The following is a 15,954-nucleotide window of genomic DNA, read 5'->3' on the forward strand; positions in this document are numbered from 1 at the left end:
ACCGAATACGAACGACATTCGTTCCGTGGAATAGGGCCTTAAGGATGGTCTGGGCAGCCCCTCCTGCTCGCTGTGTGTGCGTGTAATAGCACAGGCAGCGAGCGGGAACAAATAAGGTTTTTAGTGATGGTGGCTGTGTGCATTATGATGTACAGAGATAAGGCGGCCTATTCCTATTTCTCTGCGTTCCCCCGGTCTGGCTGAGCGGGCCCAAAGATGACGTAGGACGACATCGGGGGACCGTGGAAAGATAAGAATAGGATATTTGTTATGTTATCTGCATGGGGAGTAACATGAAAAGTTATTTTTGAGCAGAATCTCTCTTTAAAGGGGTACTCCAGCGGGGAAAAAAATCTCACCCATTAACTGGTGTCATAAAGTGCCAGAGATTTGTAATTTAGCTCTATTAAAAAAAATCTCCAGTCTTCCAGTACTTATCAGCTGCAGTATGTCATGCAGAAAGAGGTGAATTCTTTCCAGTGTGTCTCAGTACTCTCTGCTGCCACCTCTGTCCATGTCAGGAACTGTCCAGAACAGGAAAGAATACCACCTCCCGCAGGACATACAGCAGCTGATAAGTACTGGAAGACTTTGAGATTTTTTTTAATAGAAGTAAATTACAAATCTCTGGCTCCAGTTGATTTGAAAGATTTTTTTGTTGTTGCTGGAGTACCCCTTTGATTTTTATTGGACCCACTTGGCCAAGTGTGCATGTGTTCTCATTGGGAAGAAACAGTGGCTTATCTCCTGTGAGAACAAAAGGATCGGGCATGTTAAAATCCAACATGCCCGCCACTTCTTTCCCCTGACGTCTGCTGGTTGGAAAGTCAGGGGCCACAATGCAGCTAAACCCATTCACCCCCTCACCAGAAAGAGCTCCAGGTCTATAGAACGATAAGGAAGAGAGCTGCAGATAGAGGTTCTCTACCGCCATGTATCACACCAAGGACATGCAACCTTGGACTGTCAATATACAACGCTCTGCTACCTCACGGCCGATAGTCACCTATATATACGCAAACATGTTCTATAGCAACAAAGGTGGAAAACAATGGCCCATAGGCTGACATGTTCTGTGTAACAAGTCACCACATAGGCTCTCCTTGTCTAATGCAACAACGATAACCCCTCAAAGTAACAGATATAGGACTTGGTTGATCGTTGTCTCTATTACACAAAGTGATAATCGGCCCGATTTGGCAGATCATCATTTCGTGTAATAGGGCCCTTAGTCCTTGTGTTTGAATGGATGTTGATCCTTGACCCTTTTACATGATACACCAGATTTAAAAAGGTTGCCGGGGGACTCTTAAAATTCTCCCTACTGCCTCCCTGTGGCATAAAACAACAAACAAGACATACACTCTCTTGAATACTGCTTTTAGAGCAGAGCTGTGGTCAGCAACCTAGACAACAAGCTGTGAACAATGGGAGAGACAAAACAGGCATATCAGAAGGAGGAAACAAGTTTGCCAAATAAGTTTAACTAATGCTGCCTTTACACAGAAAGATTATCGTGCGAATTTGCGCGATAACGGTCGAATTAGAACGATAATCGTACGTGTAATCGCTGCGAACGATCGGTAAATCGTTCATTTTGATCTTTGAACATGTTCTCAAATAGTCGTTGATCGTTCCGTGTAAACAGTCGTTCACCGATTTAACCTATGTGCGAGATAGCGATCGCAAAACGAATTTTCCGTACAATATATCGTACAGTCTAAACGCTGATCGTTATGAAAAAAAAAAAAAAAAAGTTACTCCGACATCAATAATCGTACGATCGGCCGTATTATCGTTCCGTGTAAACCCAGCATAAGTTAGTTGGGCTGTGTTTCCACTATGGTGTCCCCATAGTATACCAGCTGAAACAATGCTGTGCTATTTTATCCTGTATTTATGATGGGATCTGTAATGGATGATTCTCCTCTGGCACAGATGTAAACATGGCATTCCGTTGCTTGGATGCACTTCTAGAAATTAAAGGGGTTATCTAGATTTAGAAAAATAAACTTCCTTCTAATAACAGCCCAGTATCCGTCTTCCGGTTCTGCGTGCAATTACAACTTGGCTGGACGTGAGCTGCAATACTGGACACAAATAGGACAGGGGTTGTGCGGTTTCTGGAAGAAAACCAGCACTGTTTGTTTTTTTTTTTTTAACCCTGGAAAACCCCTTTAAATGCAAAAGCAGCAGAGGCTCCTAGAGAGGTGAAATATGAGAGGGCTTCCACAGCAACTCCCCCACCCCACTATCTGCACTGGTCTTGTTTATAGCCTCTTAGAAGAAACCCCCACCCTACCGCCTCAGATTTGCAAACCAAAACAGCATGTGCAGTGATACCTCCATTAGGGCCGCATTACACAGCCAGGGAGCAACGATCTAGATCGGCCCACGCTTACGCAGCCCATACACAACTCGATAATCGTGTAGCAAGGGCTAGCGATGTCCGTGCAGCCCCTGCCTAATAAGTGTAAATAATAAACTTATACATACCTCTCCGCTCTCCCTGATGTCCTGCTAGCTTCGGCCCACTCTTCGCAGTCTCTGAAGTGACAGGCCACTCAGCCAATCACCGGGACAGTGCCGCGGCCAGTGATTGGTGTAACTTCAGACACGATGGGGAGCGGGCCAAAGCAAGCACAACATCACGGAGCACAGAGGTGTATGTATAAGTTTGATTTTTTCACACAGTCCTCAGCTGTCTGCCTCACATTACTATTTTAGGTCAAGACTAAAAACAACACAATCACGTTGTCTTTATTACATGGAGCGATGAACTGCCGAATCGGCCTAATTCGGCAAATTATTGCTCCGTGTAATAGGCCCTTAAGAGAGACTAATGGGGGTAAGGGTCCATTTACACAGAAAGATTATCTGGCAAAGATTTGAAGCCAAAGACAGGAATAGATTTGAAAAGGGGAGAAATCTCAGGCTTTCCTGAACTGACCTGATCTCTGTTTATAGTCTGTTTCTGGCTTTGGCTTCGAATCTTTGGCAGATAATCTGTCAGATAATCTTTCTGTGTAAATGGACCCTTAGGGTACTATTACACCAAGCAATTTTTCGACGACTAACGATTAACAATCTTAAACGACCGTTAAGGCAAACAACCCGAAATCGTTCGCCCAATTACATGGAACGATGATCGTTATATATGATCGTTCTTGTGGTCGTTTAGTCGTGGGTATTGCATACATTTCAGCTGCGAATTCTTATTCCACCGAACGATGTGCGAACGATCAAACGATAAAAATAGGTCCGGACCCTATTAAACGATCAACGATTTCTCGTTGGTCGTTTAATCGTTGCCTGCTATTACATGAAACGATTATTGTTCAAATCCGAACGATTTAACGATTTTTCGAACGATAATCGCTTCCTGTAATACCAGCCTTAGAGTCAGGCAACAGCTGAAAACAATTTGGGGGCTGGGGGAGACAAATGGACACTCAGCACCATATGCAGAGACATCTGTCTACCTGAGCTGCTCTGGGGGCGGTGGCCCTATCAATCATCACGTGGGTCATAGACAGGAACAAGAGTGTACAATTACAGGGGTTTTCTATACATAAACCATAAAAATAAAATTCTACACTTTTATATTTTTTTCATATTGTACGAGTTTAAAGATATGAGTTTTCAGTTTTGTTCACATTCACAGGCTTCAAACCCTGTGCACACCTAGTCCTGCTCTCCACTGAGAAAAGCATACAACTCTATCAGTCCAGATCCAGGGAGGGGGAGCCGTTGCTGCAAAACTACAAATCCCATCATGAGCCTATCCCCAGGCGTGATGACAATTGTAGTTTTGCAGCAAAGGTTCCCCATCCCTTTATCTAGACCATATGTGTCAAACTCAGGCCCTCCAGCTGTTGCAAAACTACAATTCCCATCATGGCTGGACAGCTAAAGCTAAAGCTTTGGCTGTCAAGGCATGATGGGAATTGTAGTTTTGCAACAGCTGGAGGTCCTGAGTTTGACACGTGGTCTGGACAGAGATGTACGCACTTCTTTCCCCCCCAGCTTCCTGCTTGATCCAACTTGTTGCAGGAGATGCGCTGTATGGAGCCCGACACCTGCAATAAGTCAGATTGAACAACAAGCCAGTGAGTGCACCGCATATCTGCATGCTCCACCCAGGTAAATCTAGTGATTGGTGGGGGAATCAGCACTGAAATCACTACTGATCAAAACTTTTGAAGGTAGTGTTAGGGTGCATTCACACATACAGGATCTACAGCAGATTTGATTTGCTTTGAATCTGCAGCTTCAAATCTGCTGCAGATCCTGTACGTGTGAACGCACCCTAATAGTGATTATGTTTGATCCATTTCCCAACTGTATGCAGTTGTGGTGCTAAAAATGTCCGGCACCATAACAGGATACACTTGGGAAATGGACTAAACGTAGTCACTATTAGACTACCATCAGCCCATTGATGTTAGACCACTTTGACCAGCTGCCTACACATAACCTGACGTGTGCAGAAAGTGCTAAATCAGTTTGGCAGAAAACTCTGTATCAGCAAAAAGAGTGAGCTCCGGCTGCTGTCAGCAAAGACAAGCGATTATCAGGTGACAATTCTCATCTCATGGACCTGCACAATTGTGAAGTTCCTCTTTAACAGAGACTTCGCGAAGGTCACTTTCCCTCCACTTGTGTTAGTTACTGCCCGCATTGTGATCGTGCTAAAGTTGGCCAGGAAGGGGGGGGGCAGACTGAGTACTATTTCATGCAGAAAATCCCTTTAGTTTCCTTCTAGTGAACAGAACCGCAGGAAACCCTCCTTTCCAGTTTATAATATAAAGCCAAAAAGTTATTCATCCATGACATATCTGCTACAGCTGCTCCTGTAAAACTAGCAATTACTTCTCTAATAGCAATTTAGGGTTAGCGTGTGGCGAGGGTCGGACAAACGTGGCGTCAGCAATGACCTCAATGTGCCTGGCGCTTAGTCAATATACACACGTGAGGCGGTGAGAGAAGTAGCCATAGAAGCCAGCTCACATGCACTTGACATATGGTCTACATGGAGGTCAGTAATCTGCAATGGTCGCTCACTGACCCCAGTACAACCTTAGTGGTGTGAACGCAAAACAAGACGTCTCTTTGGCGCCAACAGCGACATATAAACACAAGGCTTTACGTCTCTTCCATGAAAGAGGCTGCATATTGTTTCCTGACATATGGCGACCTGCCATGTCCACCCTTGGCGTGCTGGAATGAATAACCTCGGAGATCTTTATATAATTTCAAGGAGTGAGAATTGGGTAATCCATATTCCATCCAGACAGCAGGCAGTGCAGACAATACATTCTCCTCCATCTGCGTTACTTCCGGTCACTTCCGTGAACCTTTCCGCTTGTTCCCATATTGCAGCCATCCTTACCTTGTGGACACTCTTAGGGTTCTCCAGCCACGCATAGTACATCTCCTCCACATAATTAGAACTAGTCCCACTAAGAAAAGGCTCTGCGGCCACAGGTGTACTAAGGCACCTGATTGGCTGAAACGTCCTTGGGGTCGCAGGCCGACTCTGTTTTAATGATCGAACAGTCTGAGAGGCCGTGAGAGGCCTTAGTTTAGCAGCACAAGTCCTTAAGCTATACATGGTTGTGTCCTTGTGGGTGACCGATGATCAGAACCTGAAAGAAGAAGAAGAGAAAACAAGTTAGTCACCGTATAGACCAGTCCTGTATCATATACCCAGTGATTGATCCCGGGCGAGCTCTTATCAAGCCGCCGTGGTGCTCGCCAATAGTGTGCACAGCACTTTATACAAAAGCAGCCAAACCGGGAATGAACAATGATCACAAAGCAGGATGTGCTAGACTGTAGCTGCTTTCTGATCAAAAATGTGCTAAAGTCTGTCACCGACCGTCCAGGGCTGGATGGAACTGAAAAACTTCAGTCTATCCAGAGCGAGAAGTGGAAAAGGGACAGAATATCAATGAAGGTCAATGACACCCATCCCAGTAAGGTTATACTGGTAATGGCCAGTGTGAGCACAACACAATAAGACATGCACTAAACTAGGGGGGAGATTTATCAAACATGGTGTAAAGTTCTCAGTTATAGTAAGGCTCTGTTCACACCCCTGTCATGGTTTCCATTATAACTACTCCAACACCAACATTGCTGGTAGATCCAGTTGACTTATGGGAGTTCGCTGGGTTCCAGCATGGCGTCTAAAGCTTTGTCGGGAAGAATAGGACAACACGCTGCCTTTTCTACTTTTTACTCACCTTAGGTGTAACCCAGCGTGACTGACACAATGCAACAAAATTGCTGTGTGGAGTCAGTATGGTAAGCCTCAGCTGCTGCAGAACCTCAGGCAGATTGAACAAGTAGTGAGGATACTGTCACTAGAGACCATGTGTGGTGACGTTTCCATGCACAGCAATGTCTCATCAGGATCAGTCTTATGTAACAGAGGAACGCGATCCCCACGCAATGTAAAGTCAGCCACGAATGCAAAGTACCTGCTGTATCTACAGGCCGCGTCGCATGTGTAAGATTATACCCAGGCTGCAGTCATGGGACCCGGCCGACACTACGTACTGAAATATGCACCGGAGCTGAACAAACATGACGTCCATGGAGATAGCTGGTTCCCTAGATAAAGAGTAATGAGCTGCGATACAGTCCAACTCACCTGAAGTGAATGGGGCTGAAATGCAATGCCATATACAACCTGAGGACAGGGGTGGCACTGTTTTTGCAAGAAAGTAGCTGTGTTTTTTCTAACCTCTTTAAAGGTTATGAACGACCCCTATAAGAAAGCATGCTTCTTCAAGCATAATAAGGGAACAACACAGCTGCAGCGCCTTATTTTTGATGAATATCAGTGCATTGACCCCCATAACATTATTTAGATGAGTCCATTGACTAAATGCAGAATCTACTGCACTGTTCCAGACTACAACTCTCACCATGCATGACACCTGAACACTATCAGGACACAATGGGAGTTGTAGTTTTGCATCTGTTGGGGAACAGTGAGGTATTGGCTGGGGTTGACATATATGCACCAATACCCGATTTATAACCATAATGGATGCTAAATACACGCAGCCCTATATACGGCCGGGACAGCCATCAATGTAACTATGAATGCAGACTATCAGGCATCTTCTGTACACATCCATTACAGTACTGTACTCTGGGAACATCAGAAAGTCATTAAGCTGATAGATGTTAGTGGACAGCGGAGTCCGCAGTCATTTCCTGCATGAGTGCCCATATCTATGTGACCTGTACCGCTAACCTCAGCGCTCACACCCCGGCAGGCTGCACATCCATCAATGTAAGTTATAGCTGGTATTTAATAGGTATTTGACGGCAGAAGTACAATTGCCTTCATGATGGGATACTCTGATCGATGCCCTATAGATGACTAAGGAAGGGATGGGGAATCTTCAGCCCTCCAGCTGTTGCAAAACTACAATTCCCAGGCATGATAGGAATTGTAGTTTTGCAACAGCTGGAGGGCCGAAGGTTCCCCATTCATGCTATAAGGCACGAAGGCTGAACATTAATAGCAGGCCCCTATATGAGTATGTGCCTTCTATGGAGGAGTGAATATATGTAGTTATGTCACCTAGACATCCCCCCCAGTTGCCCACTAAACATGCATGTAGTTCCAATAGGAGAAGTGGTCACTATAGCCTACAGATGAAGATCCATGTGAATGGAGGGATAAGGAGAGATAGCTGTCAGCTATGGGCCTCTTTATACACATCATACCTGCCTATAAACACCCATCCAGAATAGCTGGCTCTAGTGTGACACACTTCAGATCAATGTCCACATCATGCTGTAGCAAAACTACAACTTCCATCATGTCCAGAGGTCTGTGCTGTCCAGGCATGATGGGATATGTAGTTCTGCAACAGCTCGGAGGCATGGCTTTAGAAAGCTTCGGCTGAAAGCTATACACACATGTTCATCTGTCCTCACTTGAGAGAGGGGACTTAAATCCCACGGGGACATGTCGAAATTTAATATTCCAGACCCAAGACGCGTCAGCCATATCTGTAAGGGATTAGCCTCGGAGCAGGAAACTTGCATTAACGGCAGATTTTAACCACTCCCCATGTCTGTGGTCTGGACGATACCCTGGTATGTTGGCATGTAGTCACGTCAGGAGTATACTGCTGGGTGATGGTTCCGCCACACCACTGAGATCAGTCAGCACACTGTCGTCTGAGCTTCTTGCATCTTCCGCCGACTAGACACTTGTGAATATTCCCGACTCATCTCTCACATGTCACGTTCTTCTCCTCCTCCTCCCATGTCAGGCACATGACTTTACCATTACCAGAAACACTGTTATTAACCAAGAACTTGCCGTGTATCTGGGCCCCACAAAAGCAGGAGGGGGGGGAATTTACAATTTTTGTTTTTTTTTTTTTTTTTTTTTTTACAAATTTACAAGAAAATACAATTCCTTAAAGGTGTTTTCAAAGATTAGATGTTAATTGTCTATCCCCAGAAAAGGTGAAAATTTGATGATCAGTGGGGAGGGGGGGGGGTCGAATCATTGTGATCCCCAAAAGTCATTAGAATGGAGGTCATTAGACCCCCAAATAAATGGAGGAGCAGCCCGTATCTTTGACCACCACAGTTCTAGTCACAGATACGGTCCTACACTGGTCCTATAGAGAGTTCAAGGGGTTATCTGGGGAGCTGAAAAGAACATTGAGAACATTGCATCCAGATTCTCCCAAGGAACAAGGGATCGCGATCATGGGGGACCTTTTAAAGAGAACCTGTCCCACTGAAAATCCAATCCACTTAAGTGTCCAATGGGCGGTGCTAACTAGTGATTAGAAACCTTCCCCTACATGCGTGCATTAGAGATAAGCACAACTCGGGTCCGGTCATGCAGCATTAGAATACCGGTGGCTGGTTGGATGCAGTCCTCTATAGTCAATATTCAGGTACTCTATATTCAATGTGACAGGTTCCCTGTAAAGTGTTCCTATCATATGAACAAGCATCTGACATGTCACAATGATATGTCAGAAGTTTGTATCAGGAGAGGTCTGGAAGCCAAGACTTCTACCGATGCCAGTTTCACACGAACATAATGCAGTCGCAAGTCCTGGCCTGACCATGGGTCCAATGACCTGAACTGATCTTAGGGATCAATAATGCTGTCAGCGTGGTTCATTAGACTTGTGGTGCAGCCAGAAAACAGAGGCAGAAATGCAGCCATATTATTAGTGTGAGGTAATCTGCTCCCATTATAAATGTATAGTGCTGCAGTGACCACCCATGTGTGCCGCTCCTAGGGGAATCCACTGCAGAATGCTGCCACATGCCAGGCTCTGCTTCATACATGGCGGTCTGCAGGAAGGTAACAGAGGACAACCAGTGTTACTGAACGGGATGTGCGTCAGGAAGCTCAAACAGTCTACAACCTGTTTGCTTGTGCAGGAAACATAACCCTGACCTTCAGGGAAGGACACAGGGCACGAACCAGGCCTCAGCTTGATTCCTGGCAGGGGACATAGGGTGCGTTTACACAGACAGATTTTTAAAGCCAAAGCCAGGAACAGACTATAAACAAGAGATCAGGTCATAATGGAAAGACTGAGATTTCTCCTCTTTTCAAATCCAATTCTGGCTTCGTCTTAAAAAAATCTGTCGGATAAATCTGTCGGTGTAAATACACACCATTATACCGGTGTACAAGATGTTGTACACTGCTAGACATGAAATACTGTATGCCTTTCTATAATACGCCCCTTGATAAAGCGATTTAAAGGCGAAACGTGCGTCGGGGTTGCGGTTACCAGACACCACGATGGGTAAGCGTCTCATTACACTATCATTTATATTGCGGATATAGGCTGACATTGTTATCAGCGATCCGAGGCTGTGTAGATACACTGCAGGGCTATATGAATATTGATTGTGACGTTTATATGATATAGTGATATATGTTAGAGTTATCATTAGAGATATGGTGGTCTGGTGACCTATTACTGCTGGATTCCCTTTTGCACTAGAAACAGATTAATGGTTTTATTGATTTTTTAATCATGTTTAATAAAAATTAATATATTTTAAAATTAGCTTTGTGTGGTATAATTGTTATTTATTAAAAGCTAATCAACTATGTTGGACTAGTTATGTTATGGTCAATTGATTCCGTGGTGGTGAGACCAATACTGTTTGAGTGTCCATTGGAGCTATTGTATATAAAAAGCCTTTCTATAATGTAGTAATGTATATAAAAAAAAAAACAACATATTGACATGTGTCTGATGGGAGCTAAACGGACACTCATTGGCCCTCATCAGGTTAACGCAGCCCTATAGATAGCCATAGTCTGTATCCATGTTTTTCAGGACTCCTTAGGCATCAAACTTCTTCAGCCACCGGTAATCAAATGCAGTGCGTTCAGGTTCGGACGAACCCAAATGCGCTTGAGGTTCGTTCATCTCTAAAGATGAGCAAAAACTAATTCGTAGGTCTCAATGGTGACAACTAATGGTCTTCAGATATGATGATCTGAGCGTCCGGGCCGCACCAACAGCCGCTAGTTACTTGTCTATGGGCACTGGCTACTACTTGGCTTCTACAATCTTTGGGTCACTGTCCAGTCCAACAAAAATGGGTGGGTTTGGTTGATGTTTGCCTAATTTGTACGCCGACCATCTGTCAAAGAGCGGAGAGGCCGCCATACACTTTAGAGTTAGCTGGACCTGTGGTGGAGTGTGCTGACTTTAGTGTAAGCTGAAGGGGGGTACCCTGTCCAAAGCCTTTAGGATAGTAGGATAGGTGGTAAAGCCTGGATGAGTGGGGGGTCCAATCAATTGCCAGAAGAGGGAACCATTGACCCCCCCCCCCCCAAGATGGCGGCTAAGGGTGCATTTACACAGACAGATTTATCTAAAAATAAAAAATAAAAATGAAGCCAAAGCCATGAAAGGATTTGAAAAGAGGAAAAATCTCAGTCTTTCCTTTATGACCTGTTCCCTGTTTATAGTCTGTTTCTGGCTTTGGCTTCAAAGATCTGTCAAATAAATCTGTGTAAACGCACCATAAGAGTTGAGTTTGAGTAAATCCAAAGCATATGACACTGATGGATACAGTCAGACACCGAAAGGTCTATTGCAGAGGTAATAAATGCCCTTTCCTTGAATACCCCTTTAAAGGGGTACTCTGGCACAACCCCACCCCTCTCCCCCGTAGTTCTATGTTTGTAATACTGATATAGTGAGCAAAAATATTTTATTATCATCATATAGGGTGGACAGTATGTGTAATAGGGTTAAGAAGGGGGGATTTCTCAAACATGGTGTAAAGTGAAACTGGCTCAGTTGCCCCTAGAAACCAATCAGATTCCACCTTTCATTTTCCTAAGAGTCTGTGAGGAATGAAAGGTGGAATCTGATTGGTTGCTAGGGGCAACTGAGCCAGTTTGATAAATCTCCCTCGACTCTATTACATCTAATAGATACTGTCCATCTACTTTTGGACCACCCTATATATAAAGCAAGGATGCCTGACACATTCCAAAAGGTACTACTACTGCTGCCCCATTACTTATCCCCTAGGACTTACCGCAGAACAGTATAACCCCTCTTCAATGGCGCTGAGCTACAGAACGCTAGCCGGTATTGCCGCAGCTTGTACACAAAACATCCCTGTGTTCACACACATACTTAGACATTAGCTACACTCCCTATTCATTAGAGCTATAAAAAGTATCATGTCTAATGACAGATCTGCTGGGAAGAACAATAAGTCCCTACAAGCAAACATTCCTGAAGATCCTAGTGCAAACCGGTCAGGGCCCTGCTACACCCAGACCTTCCAAGGACAACAATGCCACCTTTCCCAATGGCAGGACAGGGACGACCAGTGACATGTGCAGCTGTACCAACACCTGCCCCCGTGCTGAATGACCCCCCAACCACACTGCAGATACAGAACGTAGGGTAAGATGGAATAAGCAGGTGGGGTACTATTACAAGACATCTTTATATACACCTCCCAGCAGAGCTTGCTCCTGCCCTACTAGTGCAGAGGGTGACTGGCACAGTCTGATACCTAGATATGATGACATTACTGTGACACATTCTGGGGAAGGTCAATGACATGCACAGTGGGTTACTCACACCCTGAACCAGTATTGGTAACTGCAGATCCCTCTATTAGTATGAGGCTACACTATAATTATGAGGAATGAAGGCTACCGGTGTGTCAGGAGCTTTCCTGAATGTTTTCCTAGCATAGAATGAAACTAGATCAGTATTCACCAACCTGTAACCAAACTACAACTCTCATCATGCCCAGACAGCTTAAAGGGGTAGTTCACCAATGTATTTATTTTTTTCTTTTAAATCAACTAGTGCCATAGATTTGTAATTTACTTTGTTTAAAAAATTTCCAGTCTTCCCCTACTTACCAGCTGCGGTATGCCCTGCAGGAAGTGGTGTATTCTTTCCAGTTTGGAGAGCACAAGAGGTTTTCTATGGGGATTTGCAACTGCTCTGGACAGAGGTGGCAGCAGAGAGCACTGTGTCAGACTGGAAAGAATACACCACTTCCTGCAAGACATACAGCAGCTGATAAGTACTGGAAGACTGGAGATTTTTTTTTCAATAGAGGTACATTACAAATCTCTGGCAGTTGCTGGGACTAGCTGATTTGAAAGAACACATTTTTTTGGTGAGATACCCCTTTAAATCTCTCTGTGCATGGTGGGATTTGTAGTTTTGCAACAGCTAGACAGCCACTGAGCTAAATGATACATGCAAGCTTTGCATTCTGGGAAAGTTGGGTGACAATGTCACTGAATATATATCTCATAATACATCACCCATATACCTCCCTCTATTACTAAGAAATTGTAGGAAAGTATTTTTAGCAATGTGACACAAGAGATGATATGAATAATGACTTATGTTTTACTGGAGATCAGGGAATTTTATTTGGGGGGGGGGGGGGTGGAATCCCTCCCAGTGTTTTCCAATGACCTCTACTGGGATCCACAATGAAGCTAGCACAGGCTGTGCCTTTATTATGCCTCCGTACAACCTTGGAGCAGTAACAGAGCTGTAATAAAGCACATAGTGCCCTGCTACTCCTGCTGTGAATGTCACTTATCAGATCACGGGGCAGGTTCCTCTGTCTGCACGTCAGACATCACGTAACAGGACACAATGTACAGGCCAATGGTGTGCTGCAAATGTACTAGTATCACAAGTACTGGGAAGGTCAGTGCTCCCCAACATGTGACACTGTCAGCTCTTGCACGACTACAAGTCCCATCATGCATAAGATCATAATGAGAGTTGCTGTTTTATAACATCTGAAGAGCCGCAGCTAAAGCTTTGGCTGTCCATGCATGATGGGAGTTGTAGTTTTGCAACAGCTGGGGAGCCAAGGTTCTCTACCCCTTGGACTAAGCTAATCAATGGCCGATTCACGAATCGTACGGTAAATTCACTCATCACTACCTCCTTACTAAGAGGATTACCATCTATATAGGCCAATGTAAGGCAGTACGGACGGACGCCTGAAGTGTAACCTATACAGCACCTATACATTGAGGTCCTTATGGGCAAAAGGCAAGGATCATGCACCCCGACATTCAGATGATCATGCAACCTGGACACCCCACCCATCATGTCATATTCCCTGAACGTGGTGTTTCCTGTCATGTATGGTCACACTACTACAATGTATATGTGGATCTCAGTTGGGGACATTAGTTAGGACACACCAATAAGCCCTGGTGTCCCCCAGCTGTGGGCAACACTACAACTCCCAGCATGCCCTGACAACACTGCGGCGGGGGGGGGGGGGGGGGGGGGCACACTGTCTTATAGCAATAGTATCTGGCTGTTACAAATCTACTACCTACTGCAGACCATGCTGGGAGTTGTAGTTCTACAACAGCTGGGGAGTCATCAGTAGAAGGCCACTGTCCTAGATCAATTCTCCCCCAAGTTGTAGATCTCCAGCTGTTGCAGATCACAGAGACCTAGCATGCTGGGAGTTGTAGTTTTGCAGCAGCCAGGAAGCAGTCCCTCTCCAATGTAACTTCTGCCCTGTTGTAGTCATGCCACCAGCCATTGTATCAGAAGTGACATTCCTGTCCCCGGCCACCACTCCAGCACATTCCTATAGAACAGGCATGGGAGCCATCAGGGAGGGGTAGGCACTTGTTAGGAGACTCCCCTGTGAGGCTGGAAGTTGCAGTTGGCCTCCCCAGCACGGGCAGAGCTCGCAGGCGGCCATCTGTCAGGCTCCCGGCCACTTCTGCCGCTTACATAACCGGCCAAAGCCACTCAAGTAGCAGCGACCTGTGAAGCATGCTTACACGGGCCCACCTAACTTGACCTCGCTGCAGCCTTGGACACACAAACCCCACTTTTCTGCAGTATAAGCCCCTCCCACTGGCCGCTCAATCAACCAACGCCTGGCGCCGTCTTTAACGCCACGGCCGCAACGGCTCTTCTGATTGGCTCAAGCCTGAATAACACTGGCGGGGAGTTCTATGAAGCTGCCGCCCGAACACCCGCCGCTGACGTCATCTTATAGCCAGCACCCTGCCGTTATTCATGTCATAGCGCCTCATCCCTCCATGGCGGCCCATCTCACCTTGGCTTGCTGAATGCAGCCACTGCCGTCCGCTCCGTCCGGCTCCCGCCCGACGAATGGCTGGGGGAGCTGGAGGGCGCGGCCACAGGGCAGAGGGGGACGCCCTGCTGAGTACTACGTATATGGTCACGCCCATGCAGCATTACGCACTTTCGCACGCCTTTTACTCAACAAAGCTTTATTAACAATGACAAACAAGCAAAACAAACTTAGAGGAGAAGTATGCAGTTATTTTTAGCAGGGCAGCAGCTGTGCTCCAGGGAATGTGCTGGGCTGTAAATCTTTGCTCCTGGCTTGTCTTGTTTTCTCATTACTGGCCAGCTGTTACAGACAGCTTTACTTTTCTATAAGTAACATATAAAGAAGACATTGGATGGGACTAAGGAAGTAAAGCAAAGTGATGAAAATATAGAAAAATACACTCCAGTTAGGATGTGTGGTAAATGCTTAAAGGGTTATCCAGTGCTACAAAAACATGGCCACTTTCTTCCAGAGACAGCCCCCCTCTTGTCTCCAGCTTGGGTGGGGTTTTGCTGCTCAGTTTTATTGAAGTGAATGAAACTTAAAGTGGTTGTCCAGCGCTGCAAAAACATGGCTACTTTTCCCCCCGCTCTTGTCTCCAGTTCAGGTGTGGTTTGCAATTAAAGGGATAGAGCAGCGGTAAAGAATTATTCACAGAATAACACACATTACGAAGTTATACAACTTTGTAATGTATGTTATGTCTGTGAATGGCCCCCTTCCCCGTGTCCCACCACCCCCACCCGTGTACCCAGAAGTGTGTGGTGCGCTATACATACCTGTCACGTGCCGACCCCCGTCTACGATCTTCAGTCAATGACGTCTTCTTCTGACGAACGGCGAACAGCTCCGACTGTCCCGAATGCCGGCCGCCCTCTGCAGCGTCATCCGATGCTCAGCCGCGATTGGCTGAGCATAACTGTGCTCAGCCGATCGTGGCTGAGCACAGTTATGACGCGGCAGAGGGGGGACTCGGCCGGCCCAAGATGACGTTTGGCACAAGATGGAGGACATGCACGACACGGATCAGGTAATGTATAATGCACCAACACTTCCGGGTACACGGGTGGGGGTGGTGGGACACGGGAAGGGGGCGATTCACAGACATAACATACATTACAAAGTTGTATAACTTTGTAATATGTGTTATTCTGTGAATAATTCTTTACTGCCCCACTACCCCTTTAAGCTCCATTTACTTTAATGAAACTGAGTTTGAAACCCCACCCAATCTGGAGACAAGAGAGGGAGAAAAGTGGCCATGTTTTTGTAGCGCTGGATAACCCCTTCAATTGCAAACCGCAC

The 15,954-nt window shown here is 45.7% G+C and overlaps 1 protein-coding gene across 2 annotated transcripts in view; it reads right to left on the reverse strand.

Annotated features, from left to right (window-relative positions):
- Positions 1-14,735, reverse strand: part of OGDH (oxoglutarate dehydrogenase) — a 44,649-nt gene extending 29,914 nt beyond the window's left edge. For both annotated transcript variants that reach the window (XM_069944132.1, XM_069944140.1), the window contains exons 1-2: positions 14,629-14,735; positions 5,393-5,648 (exon numbers count right to left, since the gene is read on the reverse strand). In XM_069944132.1, the coding sequence (XP_069800233.1) occupies positions 5,393-5,614 (222 nt within the window). In that variant the 5' untranslated portion in view covers positions 5,615-5,648; positions 14,629-14,735. The remainder of the gene's footprint in view (positions 1-5,392; positions 5,649-14,628) is intronic.
- Between the last annotated feature and the right edge of the window lie 1,219 nt (positions 14,736-15,954).

The sequence above is a fragment of the Dendropsophus ebraccatus genome, chromosome 1 (assembly GCF_027789765.1).
Source record: "Dendropsophus ebraccatus isolate aDenEbr1 chromosome 1, aDenEbr1.pat, whole genome shotgun sequence".
Classification (NCBI taxonomy): Eukaryota; Metazoa; Chordata; class Amphibia; order Anura; family Hylidae; genus Dendropsophus; species Dendropsophus ebraccatus.